At 33.9% G+C, this 15,326-nt stretch overlaps 1 protein-coding gene across 1 annotated transcript in view; it reads left to right on the top strand.

Annotated features, from left to right (window-relative positions):
• The window catches only part of GAS2 (growth arrest specific 2), a gene marked incomplete at both ends in the record, with an annotated part of 107,328 nt that overhangs the window by 51,555 nt on the left and 40,447 nt on the right, over positions 1–15,326 (top strand). Inside the window, one exon of the mRNA XM_083348591.1 lies at positions 742–883. Within this exon, the coding sequence (XP_083204717.1) occupies positions 742–883 (142 nt within the window). The remainder of the gene's footprint in view (positions 1–741; positions 884–15,326) is intronic.

A 15,326-nucleotide genomic window follows, 5' to 3' on the forward strand; every position in this document is an offset into this window, starting at 1 on the left:
TGATGATGATGATGATTGAAAATCTCTGATATAGATGACCAAAAGTGTGGATGAGTTAGGGCAGAGAAGATGAGTTGATACATAAATTGTCCCATGGTTGCAAAAAAGAGTCAACTTCTCTTTCAGGTTATTTGTTTATTTTTATTTATTTTCACAATTAAAACATCTGTTTTCATTTACTGCAGTGTTATATTTTGTCTTTGCTGGTGGCTTGCATTGTTGGCGCAACTTATTATTACAAATGCCATCTTTCCTCACAACATTCTAAGATGGTTTCTAGTTTCTATTCCTTTGTCCAGTCTTGTTAACTTTTCCAGTGTATAGCCAGGTTTGCCATGACAAGATTATTCTGTGCCTGTGCTGGTCATTTGATATCCGATTGGTTACCTTTGTTGTCTATAACTTAATTGTCTGCAAGTTAGTTGTCTACAAATTTCTAGGAACCTAGTATTTGCTGAGTCCTAATGTTCCAGATTGTTACTATCTCATATCTCAATACTTGATGTTGTCTTCAGTTTGATATAAAATGTTTGCCTTCTTTTCATGCTTTTAGCGCTCTATTGCTTCAAAATATTTCAGTCTTTTCATAGAGCTGTAAAATATCATTTTAGGCTATCAAGTTCAACTCTTGAATCATTTCATGGACTAAGCTAGCCCTCCACAGGTTGTGTCTTTGTATGAGTTGCCATTGTATGCAAAGATGAGTCACCATCCACAACCACCTTTCTCTTTGTGTTACAGAAAATGCCAGTGAGGAAAATTCCCTGCAAAGCCAATGCTCCTTCTGGATCTTTTTTTGCACGGGATAATACAGCAAATTTCCTATCCTGGTGCAGAGATGTGGGAGTGGATGACACTTGTCTCTTTGAATCTGAAGGCTTGGGTATGTATCACCCAGTAACATGAGGCACTTTTTAGCATATTGCACTGTATGCCACATATGTTTTTAATGATTTTCATGGGATTTAATCAGTCTATTGTGAGGTCACATTCTGTTTCAAAAAATAATTATATCGAAGTGGCATGTCATTATTCCTCCTTATTTTTTTTTACAGAACTCAATAATTTATAGTTTCCTTACTTTTGGAATAATGTGCATTATTTTTAAGTGCATAATACTAATTTCAGAATTTCAAAGAAAATAAAGGCATTTCAAGAAACGGGTTAAAAAAAAGCAACTTGATTCAGGTCTGTTGTATTTTAGATTGTAATCTGAATAAGTCTTCCACACCATTTTGATGCCCACAGCTTCACAACAGATATTTTAAATTTCTTGTTAAGTACACTTGCTGAATAGACCAGTACTCTCTGCAACTGGCTACTTGGAGATTACAGAAAATTAAAATGCTGCTGTAACTTCTGCCGTTGTCCCTCAGATATTCCAGAGGATGGGAATTGGTGGCAAGGCATGATGGTATCTACAGTAGGAAAGGTGGGGCAGCTCTGAGAAGCTAAATGGGACAGGGCAGAAGTTCTTTCTCTCAGAAAACTTCACCTTGTAATTCCAAAGGAAACATAATTTTATCTGGAACAACAGCTAATCAACTGTGAATCAGCATTCAGAACTCAACTGTCCCACTTTGCTAAGACTTCTGCAGAACCTTAAGGCTGAGATACAGCACTGATCTCACGCATGTGCAGCTATTGAATGTGGAAGGATCTTTACTTAGATGTCAATTTGATACTCATTCATTTGGGAGGTTAATACATCGATTATCTTGATTACATTGTATGATTGCTAGGCAGGCAAGAAAAAAATGAATGATGTAATTGTTATATTACTTCAAAACATAGGAAATATGTCAGCCTGGCCATCATCGCTTTCCTTCAAGCATGCTGCCAGCTGCCAGCTGCCATGGAAATGGGGGGGAGGGAACAATGGGCATTTGGGAAGGGAAGCAAGCAGGAGGTGGGATAGTGAAATGCTAGGAATGACTGGGGAGAATTGGACATGGAAGACAGAGAGGCCAAAGGCGGCTATCTCACATCTTCAAGGCCAACTGTCCTGGGTGTGGTATGCACAGAGACACAGAGCACCTGGACTGGAGATGTTCCCAAAACATCTTACTGGACAATGATTGGATTCTGTCTGCCTGACTACTGAGGGGGGTGGGCGGGCTCTGAGATGATTTTCAATTTGTAATTTTTGCACACGCTTGTTTCAGACTTTGCCTGACTTTCACTGCATTCAGATATCACCTAGTAAAAGCACCTTTTCTCTAAATCTATGGAGTCAGGGGTTTGCTTTCCGGGGAATTGATTGGGGGCAGTCCAGGCAAAGTAATTGCATTACTGATTTTTTTAATAATTATTATTCTTTTTTGTATGTGCAGAAAGGGCAGTTTTCTCTTTATCTACCAGTTGTCTGTATAGGTTTTTTTATTATTATTTGGTGGAACATTTAGACAAGCAACCACTTAAATATATTTAATATTAGTAGAACTCTGGACATATTTATCATATTTTTCCCCTAAATGTTTTAGCCCCTAGATCATTTCTCAGTGAAAATTATTCAAGAAAGTGAGCAAAAATTCAGACTATACAATTCATTATGCTCAGGATTTTTCTATTATATATCTATACCGATTATTTTTTTTCTAATCACTACTAACATTCTTTATCTACTGAGCTATGTAGTTTTTTTTTGAATGGCACTTATTACTGAGTTTCAAAAGTTACTCATTTAGATCTTAATAACTAAAGCAGACCCACAGTTTGGTTTGGGCTTCAATTGTATGCTTATAACTTTGTAGTATGTGAGTATCAATATTCTAAGATTAGATCTATTCTCCTTGCTACTTCCAGCTTTTTTTTCCTGATTATTTGGCTTACTGGCCACAAATGTTTTGCACATCCTCAATAACATATGTAAAATAATGGCAAATCAGAAAAAAGATCTTAAACAAAATAACTAATAATCATTTGCTTCCTCAAATGATTCTTTTTAAAGTATCTCTTAATAAATAAGAAAGGAAAGAATAAATCATATGTAATTATTTAATTTTGATATAATAATAATAATAATAATAATAATAATAATAATAATAATAATAATAATAATAATAATAATAATAATAATAATAAATGCATACAATACCAAATTAAATATCAGGATCCTTCTGCCAACTATATAAATTTTGATTTTTTCATTTTTATATCATGAATGATCAAACATTAAGGACAAAGATAAAATTAGCACCACTGGAAAATTATTTAATTTTGAAATAATAATAATAATAATAATAATAATAATAATAATAATAATAATAATAATAATAATAATAATAATGATGATGATGATGATGATGATGATGATGATGATGATGATAAATGTATACAATACCATATCAGGATCTTTCAGTTGGAAATTCCTTCTGCCAACTATATAAATTTTGATTTTTTCATGTTTATATCATGAGTGATCAAACATTAAGGACAAAGATAAAATTAGCACCACTGGATAATACTTGCCAGCATTGTTTTTCTTTTATAAGATTATATGGCAGAGCTGTTCTGCAGCTCTGAGAACTTACTAAACTGCTTTAAAGAATTGCAGATAGTAGCTAACATCATGATTCCAGATACTTTGAAATTCCTTTTTGCCTTCCAACACACCTCATGCCTGTCACTTAATTCTTGAATCATCTTAGAAAATCCACAGTTTTCATAGTTAATAGCTTCCTGAAATATACTTCATGAAAGATTGATACACATTGTATTGATTTTTTTTCAAGTGCAGTTTAGGTATGTTTGATTATTGAGGAAGGAGATGAAAATCAAACCTAATATGCCAATACGTTGCTTTTCAAATGAAGTTACTATTAATCTACATGAAAATACAAAGCCAAAGTTGACTAATTTTGAAAAGTTAAGCAGTGTTGGACCTGGGTAGTTATTGGATAGCAGACCACAAAACAATTCCAGGGCTTTGTGTTAGTCTGGGAAAGTGATAAATCACATCTATGATTTTGCTAAAAATATCTACATGGATTATGCACAACATCCTCAGGGCTTGGAGAAATTTATTTTTTTAAAAAAATCACTTTTTCAACAAATGTAAAATTGGCTTGTTTATTTTTATACATAAATTTTTAAATCACTATATTAGTGTAAATGTTTGGCTCAAGTCATCTGTTCTTTGGTTAAAAAAATAACACATAAAAATCCAATTCTTTTACATATCCAGGAGATACAAATTGATGTTGCTTGTGTCCTTAAATTCATATTTAGAATTCAACTAAACATGTGATTTTAAAATTGGCATATAACTATTTTGAAAATAACAGGATGCAAGTACTCTTGTCTTACACCGATTTACCCCTGGCCATTTCATTCAGAGAAGAGGAGGAGAATCAAGTGATCATATCTTGTACCTTGTCTTGTGTCAGATTTGTATCCCAAAGGCAGTAGTTCAGATGAAATCCTCATCTTTGAAGTATTTGGTTCTCCTTTTCATTCGTACAACAGATGTCTTTTGATACAAAATTTAGGACAACTTTTTTGCCTCAGGATTGCATTTCAGTAGGCGATGAAGGGAACCAGTTGTTTGTTTGGAAATGAAATTCAGCTGTTGCGATGGAAGATGAGCCCATTGAATCAGCTGGACTATCATCAAGAGGCTTCCGTTTTCCACAGCTCAAAAGGTTTTTGAATATGTGTAACTCATATCTGAGTTGCAAATGATCTGTTCATCTTCTGTATTGAACCTCTTTTTCTTATATTTTTGTATGTGAGAATATTCTGTTCGCATTGTCTTCTTCGCTTTCTTCATTACTCTTGTTGATTACATAATATATATCTATCTATCGATAGCTGTACTTCTGTTAAATTGTTTTTTAAACACACTGACATGCTAATGAAATAGCAAATTTAGCCATATTGCTCCATAAGAAAAAACCATGCAAACTGATAAAATGATAATTTAGGTTGGTAAAAGTATAAGCCATCCTTCAAAACAGTTTTCTTGGATAGTTAGAGCAGGGGTGTCAAACTGCTGGCCCACAGGCTGGATGCATCATAGCAAAACCGCGCCCATCCCCATTGCTGGCAATGGCAAAAAAATTGCGATACATCGTGATATGATACGTGACATTGCGAGTTCAACACCCCTGGTTTAGAGCATTGGAAATTAAGTTCTTATAAAGAGTTAAATCTGGAGTTATAAATAATAAAATCATCAATCTTTAGAATGAACCAAAGTATTACAAAGCCAGATACATTTTTTGAGTTTCCCAGAAATCTTCATTATCAAGATAAAGACTTCAACAAAGTTATTTTCACTAACTTTCATTTGAAGCTTCAAATATCTCTTCAGGTGATTGTTCGTGTAGTTTTAATTGATTGTAACCGCTTAATTTTAATTAAAAAAAGAAAGAAAAAACTGTAAGAAAAACCTACTAGGATAACTTATCTTGCCTACTATCTTGTTTCCCATAGTAGCCAATTAGTTGCTTCTCCTGACCATTCTAAATACTAAATTATATTACTTTTGATTGCAAGTAGTTGCCATGATTAGCAGCTATGTAACTAACATCAGATAATTCACTCTTTAAAATATCCAGAAGGTAAATGAACATGATTTTTGAAGTGTGTGTTCCATTCCTGTTACTGAAGATATTTTCTTAAAGGTAGTCTTAATTTAACTTCTGCTAATGATTGGTTTTCTACTCTACTGCAATCATCTAGAAGAGAGACAGATATGAATAATCACAGAAGTCAGAGAAATAAACAGATACATTTACCAGATCATGGTAGTACTGTATAAACATTTTAATGACTTTACAGAATCCCCTTCCTCTAACCCGTCATTTTAGCATACCATCTTCCAATGACATTAGAGAGGTATCCACAGGCTATGCATGATGATAGGGTAGTCCAAAGTAATTTATTTTATTGCTTGCTTTCCATCAGTTTCTGGGATTACAGTACAAGCAAAACTAAGCTTACAGATTAGTCAGTGACTTATGCTGGCATGCAAATCTCTGTACTAGTAACTTCAGAACATAGATACAAGAATTGGTCATAGATGGTATACCCAGACAAGTATAATAAAACTTTTTTTAAAACACACACACACACACACAGAGACTCACACACACACAGAGACACACACAGAGACACACACACAGACACACAGACACACACACAGACACACACACACACATATATATGCATATATATATATATATATATATATATATATATATATATGTATATATATATATATGTATATATATATATATGTATGTATATATATATATATATATATATATATATATATATATATATATATATATATATATATATATATATATATATATATATATATATATGCAAACCTTGTTATAGAACTATTCCAGGAGAACCATTTCTCCTGATTGTTTGGAGAAAAGAAGCTGTTTTAGAGTGAACATCTGTTCTTTCAGTTGTATATCAGCTCAGTCATCTCTGCAGGAAGGATAATATTTAATTCCTTAGATATTTTCTAGGAAGACTTACAAAAAATAACATAAAATAGCCAATAGTGTTTAGAATATATTGTCAAAATGGAATTAAGTATAGTATCTATTTCTCTTCCATAGGGATTTTGGAGAGATTAGATAAGGAAACTATAAAACTGTTACTGAAACTAGTGATGGCTGAAAACTGAGCATTTTTTTTGCATACCAAATCAATACCTGAACACTTCTTTTGTGTACTACAAATGCAAAGTCAAAAGGCTGTTTGTTTAAAAGTTAGAGATCTTAATGGCTTCAGACCACTGCTAGCCAGTTAACAGTGGCTGTGGAGCTTAAAAAATCTTACATAAGCTCTTTTCACGCAACCAGTTATATAAATCAAGTGTATACATAGGTGAAAAGTGGAGATATAAGTACATTTCTGCCCTTTATTCTTCCTGAATTCCATACCTTCAGCTGGGTTTCTGAAGGGGGAAATGAGCTAGCATTGCTTTGAGTGTGACCCTTTCTCCATAGAGTTTAGTTCCTTAATGAAACAGGGTACCACATTATCAGGAGAATTATAAATTACTATTTCTTTTTTGAATGCCGTCTAAATGTGTGGAAGTCAGGGGAGAAAAGATGGAGCCAATCTGCACATCTCATATAGCCAATTTGAAATCTGCTCACCTGAATACTCTAACCAGGTTCTGAAGTTCCTAAGATGAAACATCAGCTGGATCTGCAGAAGAAAACGCTGTCTTGTCCTTTTGATAATGTATTAGTAAAATACAAGTTGATGTCATCATAACTATTATGATAATCCCATTTAAGACAACAGTCCAGTTCTACCTCTGTCTTATCCCACCTCACTTATTTCCTGCACGTGGTGAATACTATAACGGCATTCATGGTTGCTACATGCATAATTAATTAATTAATTAATTATCTATCTATTTATTTATTTATTTATTTATTTATTTATCTAATCTATTTATTTATTTATTTATTTATTTATTTATTTATTTATTTATTTATTTATTTATTTATTTTATTGGATTTATATACCGCCCTTCTCCCAAAGGTCTCGGGGCGGTGTACAGGGCAGTTAAAACACAATATACAAGGTTAAAAATAAATTAAATTAAATTAGCCCCAACAAGTAAATCACATTCTAAAAATTTAAAATCCCAATCCCTCAGTCCAGGCCGGCAAGCTCAAATAACCAAGTTTTCAGGTTGCGGCGAAAGGAGTGAAGGTCGGGAGCCATCCGGAGTTCAACAGGGAGCTGATTCCAGAGGGCAGGCGCACCCACAGAGAATGCTCTCCCCCTGGGGGCCGCCAGTTGGCATTCCCTGGCCGATGGCACCCTGAGGAGGCCCTCTCTTTGGGAGCACACAGGACGATGGGAAGTTGATGCCAGCAGAAGGTGCTCCTGTAAATAATCCGGACCCATGGCATTTAGGCATCATAATTCTTATGATGCGGTTCTAGAACTTATGAACTTTTTTTTTAATCTTCTGTTATTTGGATCCCTTTGAAATATTTCCTTTTGTAGATGTGAATCAATCTTTGTCAGAGAACTTTCCCTCCCTCCCACCCCAAGGTATTTTTTTGGATTTTTTTTCCTCACCTCTTCAGGAAAAAAAAATTGCTGTGGAGAATTTTCTTCTCCTGTTTGTTGATTACGGTCTTTCCCCTAAAGTGAATTCGGTAGCTCCCAGACAAACTGCCTTTTCTTGAAATGACTTTTCAAAGAATGGTTACCTGCTTGTTGATGTCTACTTTAGTTCTCTTTCAGCATCAACCACCTTTTTAAAAAGCTGCTGATATTTTTTCATCAAATTGTACTTTCTTGGATGTATATGCTACATTTGGTTTTTAATATACTACAATTATATTTTTGCATTTATATTTTGCTTTCCTTATATAAGCTACTGAGTAAATATGAATTGAAGGATGATATAAGAAAAAAAATAGCTGGGTTTCAATCAGCTATTTCATTACATGAAGTTCTTTTCTCTAGCTTTTTTTTTCATCTTTTCAGTACCCTTTCAGTAGAGGACTAAATAAATCAATGGCAACTTAATATCCTTTGACAGATTAAGTTCTCCATCTGGAAATTATGTAACAGAAAGTCTCAGTTGTTTTGGTTTTGTATAGTACTCCATCTTCAATTTATAATAGTAGAATAAAACCTAAAGTGAATCTTCCATAGTTGAGTTAGTTCTTTCAAAGAGCAAAACTAAAAAGGAAAAGTTTTCAGTATATTACTTTACCAAACCATTTCCTTGGTTATCATCTGAGTGATAGAAACCTGATTAAAATCATTTCCTTAAATGTATTTCATTATCTAGCAACTGAATAATTTAATAAGATGTTCCCTTCTGTTTTACCTTACTCCTTGCTAAACCTATATTAAAGAGATAACTTGATTACCTTTGGGTGTTTATTTAAATGAAGGAATAGCTTATATTCCTTATATATATATTTCCCATTATAGTGCAAATACTAGCTGGAGGAAAATTTGTAAAAAAATTATGCTAGACAGTATTCAGTGATGCCGTGAAATATGTTCTTGTGTGACATTACTGAAAACATGTTGTTTGCAACGATTTATGGAAAACTTCATGACTCTATGGCTCTAGCACTCTGGCAGTTGCCAAGGCAACTCAGCCTTTTCATGAAAAGATATGAAAAAAGCATGTAGATGGGTATTGGGCATAGAAAATGCTTGTTTTAATTCCTCTTTTAGTTCCTGTCTCATTTCCCATATTGTCTTTATTAATCTAATTCTTTTCAACAGCCTTGTCCCAAAGTAACTAATAGATGGAAGAAAAGGGAGGTTAAATGATAAATCTCTGAATGATTTTGCAGTAGATTTGTAAGAGGCTCTTGTTTCCAATAATTAACCCATGGCAAGTTAGGGCTGCCATTATGTTGATCATTTATATCATTGTGCCAAGATTTCCCACTTGCAAGATATGAATGTTAATGGCTTCAAATGATTATATATTTATGCAAGGAATTTGAAAGGTTGAGGTTAGAATCCCTGCTGTTAGATGCAGGCTTATGCTATAGCTGCTAGGATCAGAAAACAAACAGTCCAAGTTGTCATATAATATAATATTATATTATATAAAATATGCACTGCACAGGAAGGAAAAAGAAGCACAAAAATTGAATTTTACTTCATTTTAAATAGGGCTTGCATTCTATTGTTGGCAATTTCCAGATTTTTTTTTAATTTAATGTCATCTCTATTATTTTTAAAATAAATCTACTTGTCAAAACCACGTCATTCTAGAATCCCTGCTGGCCTGGCTTTTACTCTAGAAGAGGCAAGGAAAAGTCTGACACCATCCATACAGTATACAAGTAGCCCTCGACTTACATCCATTTGTTTAGTGACTGTTCATAGTTACAGCGGCACTGGAAAAAAGTGACTTACAACTGGTTCATGCACTTAAAACTGTTGCAGCGGCTTTCATGGTCACATGATCAAAATGTGGTTGCTTAGTAGCCAGTATGTATTTACATTAGTTGCAGCATCCTGGTGTCATAAGGCCAAGACAAGGAATAACGGATGGAAACTGATCAAGGAGAGATTCAACCTAGAAATAAGGAGAACTTTTCTTTCAGTGAGAACAATCAACCAATGGAACAGATTTCCTGCAGAGGTGGTGGTAGCTTCATCACTGGAAGCTTTCAAGAAGAAACTGGACTGCCATCTGTCAGAAATGGTGTAGGATCTCCTGTTTGGGCAGGGGGTTGGACTAGATGACTTACAAGGTCCCTTCCAACAATTCTATTCTATTCTATTCTATTCTATTCTATTCTATTCTATTCTATTCTATTCTATTCTATTCTATTCTATTCTATTCTATTCTATTCTATTCTATTCTATTCTATTCTATTCTATTCTATTCTATTCTATTCTATTCTATTCTATCCTATCCTATCCCATTCCATTCCATTCCATTCCATTCCATTCCATTCCATTCCATTCCATTCTATTCTATTCTATTCTATTCTATTCTATTCTATTCTATTCTATTCTATTCTATTCTATTCTATTCTATTCTATTCTATTCTTTACAACCTTTACAGCCATTTTCCAGCAAACAAGGTCAATGGAGGGGGAAGCCAGATTTGCCTAACAACCATGCAAATAACTGCAGTGATTTGCTTAACCACGGCAAAAAAAAGTTTGTAAAATCAGATACAACTCATTTAACAACCACCTTGCTGAACAGTGGAAACACTGGACTCAGTTGTGGTTGTAAATCAAGGACTATTTATTTATTTATTTATTTATTTATTTATTTATTTTTGGGACTTATATGCTGTCCTATCTCCCAAAGGACTCAGGGCGGCTAACAACAATAAAACACAATAATACAAATGTTAAAAATACTACCTGTATCGTTGTTGGGGTAGACCAGTGATTCCATCATAACCCCGGCCACTAATTGCATTTAGATCTACTTACTGAATCTCAGGGTTCTAGATTTCTCAAGTCAGAAATTTCCAATTATGCGGTAATATTTGTTGGTCCCTTTTGTTTTCTTTCTGTGTTTAATATTTATATGTTATTTATATGTAGGGATGTAGGTCTCTATATATGTTCTATATAGTATGTATATGTTGTATATAGTATGTTTACATGTGTGTCATGTATGTGTTCACTTTGAAAGCGGGCAACTAAATGTCATTTTTAATGTGTGTCATTGTTCCCACATTAAAAAATTACAATAAAGGTTATATTATCTTATCTGAGAGTGATATTCAATGTATGCCTCAATTATGAGAGAAGTAGATTCACGCATTCCATCAGTTAAGTACTTGCAAAGCAGAAGGTCATGCAGCAAATATGAGTATAACAGTCCTGTCTGAATTTAATTTCAAAAAGGCATTGGCCTCTTTTATGTTAATATCTCATTGTTGCTCATCTTGGCCTCTTAATTCCACCCTTGGGATAAATAATAGATTCTGAATATGGGCTTCTTGCTTGTTTTATTGACATTATGGATAATTCTGCTTATTTCAGGGAGAGAGAGAAAAGGGCTGAGAAATTGAGATTACTTAACGTGCATTGATACACCATTTAAGGTGAAGCTTGAACAGAGAAGTATAAAAGGCCCTTTTGTCTTATGATTGACATTTTGTGCCTTTATATTAGCCATGCCCAATTTAGAAAGTATGTTGTGCTTTTCCTGTCATAACACATGCTACAACACACATAACACTACTCAAATGAAGTGAATGTAACTCATGACGGGGTAGGAAATTATGACAGGTTATACAGTATGTGCCATAAGCATAGAAATTAAAAGCAGTTGTAATTGCTTAAGTCAGAGTGGCTGGTTGTGATCACAGCCTATTACTTCTATAGAATGTGATGTTTGGCCACATATCCTTTCAATTAGACAAATTACTTTATTTAAAAGATCTTTTGTGACCAAAGATGCAACTAGAATAATCTCTTTGCAGATTGTAGAATTGTTTAAATAATCAGGGCTTGTTTTCCAAATTGTTTCTTTTCAGATTGCTTGCATCAAAAGTTTGCTTTTCTGGCCAACTCATTCTTAGAGGCATTCTTTGGGTTTGTAAATGAGGTTACTATCAAACCACACAAAGTTTGTTGTTAGGTGGGGATCAGAGAATAGCTAGGAGCTTTCCCCCGCCTTCCCTTGTGTCCAGAATGTGCAAATATATGGTTTGGTTTGATTTGGTTTGATTTTAATTTGAATTGCACCTTGAGGCAAGGTTGAAGTGAGATATCCAGAGATATCCAGAGAAGAATGAAGGAAGTAAGGAACTAATCACAAGATTTAGACTCCAACCTCCCGTGTACACTCTTCTCTCTCTCTCTCTCTCTCTCTCTCTCTCTCTCTCTCTCTCTCTCTCTCTCTCTCTCTCTCTCTCTCTCTCTCTCTCTTCCTCCATCCCCCACCCATGTGTGTGTTTGCATCTGTGTGTAACACTTTGTTAAAACATACCATTGGGCTTTCACTATGACAGACCTGAGAAACATTATAGGTTTATTTCACACACAAGTTGCAGCTTTCTTTAGAAAATTGAATGGGTAGGAAGTAATTGCATCATTTTTTTTTTCCTATTTCATAAACTAACTCCAGAGAGACACCTATCTTTTCCTCTGACAGCGTTACATTGACATTTGCCCAGTAGAATATATTCCATGTGTTCCTATTCAAAATAATCTGAAGATTATATCACTGTAGCTATATTTGTCTATGTGCTGTGCAGTAAATGAAATAAAATAAAATCAAAACGCATATAATTTCCATGCCACTAATTGGTATATATTTTGGCTGTTCTACATTGTGGGCTTTACTCTAGCATTTGTTCTTTATGATAGAAATGTCTGCTGCCTATGTAGTCTTCAGAAGCTTAGGTGATCTGACTGAAATGCTTTGATAGATGAAATGTATAGATTAATGGTGGTGATAGGGCATTCAGTCTCTTTAGACATATAGTCATTTTCCATTAGGTCCAGCTCTCATAATTGTTGACAAATTATGAGAATTCTTCTACTGAATGTCTGACAGGTATAACAAAGAACCAAGTTGCTGGCATTTCCTTAAAGGCAAAGGAATGATGTATTATACAAGGAAAGGATTTTAATCAGTGGGATTAAGAAGTAGTCATGAAGGAAACCAAGGAGGAACAGTCTGCAAAGCACCATTAACCTTTTTTTCAACTGCTGTTGGCACTTTGTACACAACAGAATTCAACATATTTTATTACAGATCTAAAAGAAGAGTTTTATCTTGTAGCCATTTGTTGTTTGGTTTTAAATGCTCTATCTTTCCCTGTTCATCATCAATCCTGTTGACATAGGGAATAGGGGACCAGAGATCAGCCTACAGAACTCCCACTTTGTAATATTGCAAAACTTGATTATTGTTGTGCAAGAAAGCAAAGCAAAAGCAAAGCAAAAAAAGAGCTTGATTTCTTATACATCACTTATTCTTTACGGTTCAAACTTTTTCTTTTCTTTTTGCAAACTACGAGGAATCAGTATTGTGTGGGTGGTTGCTACCTACTGCCAAAAGCTCTTGTGAAATACAGTTGTAGTTTTTAACTGACAATCAACAGTTCTGTGTGCACTTGCTGTGTAAACATGCAATGCTCTATTTTCAAGTACGTGTGACTGTCCTATGTTGTTTAATGGTTATAGGACTTGGAGGCAATGAACCTTCACCTTTTTCTTCAAAGAATCTGCTGAGCAAGAAAAGGGTTTGCTAAGCATGCTAATAAATGTGATTTATTTTTGGAGTGCTTTTACAGTATTTTTTTCTTCCATCACTAGTTCGTGTGACTCTTATGCATACCTATTGCATACATAATTTGATTGATTCTGACTCATTTTGATGCAACACACAACAGGACTTTTGCCACATAAGTGGACCTGGTCCTCATCTGCAATCTGCATATACGATAAAAAGCCACCCAGCAAGCCACCACCTTATGATGTATCACTTTCAGCTTTACCACATTGGAATAAAATCTACATCATAAGTTATCAGTTTTCTGCAACTGTGACTTCTTTCCAACCTATTATGATGGTCATATGTGACGGTCCACTAAAAAACTGATATAGCAGTTATCCTGTGGGAGTGACACTGAATCTAATGGGCCTAGATTTACTTACTTAGTTATTCCACTTGGCATGCCGCCTTATCCTAGACCTGTGGTTAAAAATGCACTGTAAAATAAAAATAAGAATTACAAATAATAAAGATATGGTGATGCTTGCCAACAGTGCATGCACCTCTCTGGTGCCTTATAAATTTGTAAGGGTGTAGTGTGCATTTTAACATTAGGATGCAATGACATTTTCTCGATTGACAGTTGTTTCCTTCATTGTATTGCTGTCTAATGCTACAAATTATATCATTTGGAGGTTCTACCTATGGTGAAGCTCATTTATGAGTAGATGTATATTCCATTTCTTACTGGGATGACCAAATTTATTGATTAATCTAAGGTCTTTGCTTTGGCATTACATTTTTAATGTAATTAAAACTTTTAATGTACTTTTTTGAAAATGCAATTTAGGAGTCTCTGTTTTGGAACATGACAGAGCAAATGAATTAACTAATTCTTCTCCTTCACAGTTGCATCAGAATAAGTCTTTTTTTTTAATTCTGTCTGTGTCTTTCACAAAGTTTGCTTGAACTATTCACAATTTTGTGTTTTTTACTGTGATTTATTTACTGTACATTTTTATTTATATTATTGCATAAACAATGCTACTTTAAAATTAAGAAACTCAATCACCTGCAGCTGATATAGACTGCCTGCAATGTTTTTTTCCAGCCTAATGTCAGTAGAACATATTGATCATGATGATTTCAATTAGTGTTGGAAACTGGACAGAAGAAAAAATTCAGCACATGAAACTAAGTGAACAATATTCAGAAAAGTTAATAAAGTTTCTATTGTATATCAGATGAAGGAAGGCTTTCAAATGAAATAATCAGTAAGGATTGAAAAATACCCAGTTTTGCACACTAGATTTTGGGCAAAAAATGAATATCTCATTGTAACTGAAGGCAAACTCCTCCTTGCTGGTTGTATGTTTTAAATGATGTTTCTTAGTAATGAGCAATCTTAGTAATGTTTCTTAGTAATGAACTTCCTAACTTAACAATTAATTTATATTTATCTTCACCAATTGATATGACCTAATTAACCTTACTGGGTTTCTGGATTATTTATTACCTTTAATTGTCCTACTTTCTACATAGTGTATAAACACTATATATTTTTATAGTACACCCTTAATTTTTGTATATACCAAGCTAAAATTGTCTTGGAAATTAAGCTGCAAATCATACAGATATTTTTTTATAGATCCGA

Source organism: Vipera ursinii (assembly GCF_947247035.1).
Source record: "Vipera ursinii genome assembly, chromosome: 1".
In the NCBI taxonomy this organism is placed as follows: domain Eukaryota; kingdom Metazoa; phylum Chordata; class Lepidosauria; order Squamata; family Viperidae; genus Vipera; species Vipera ursinii.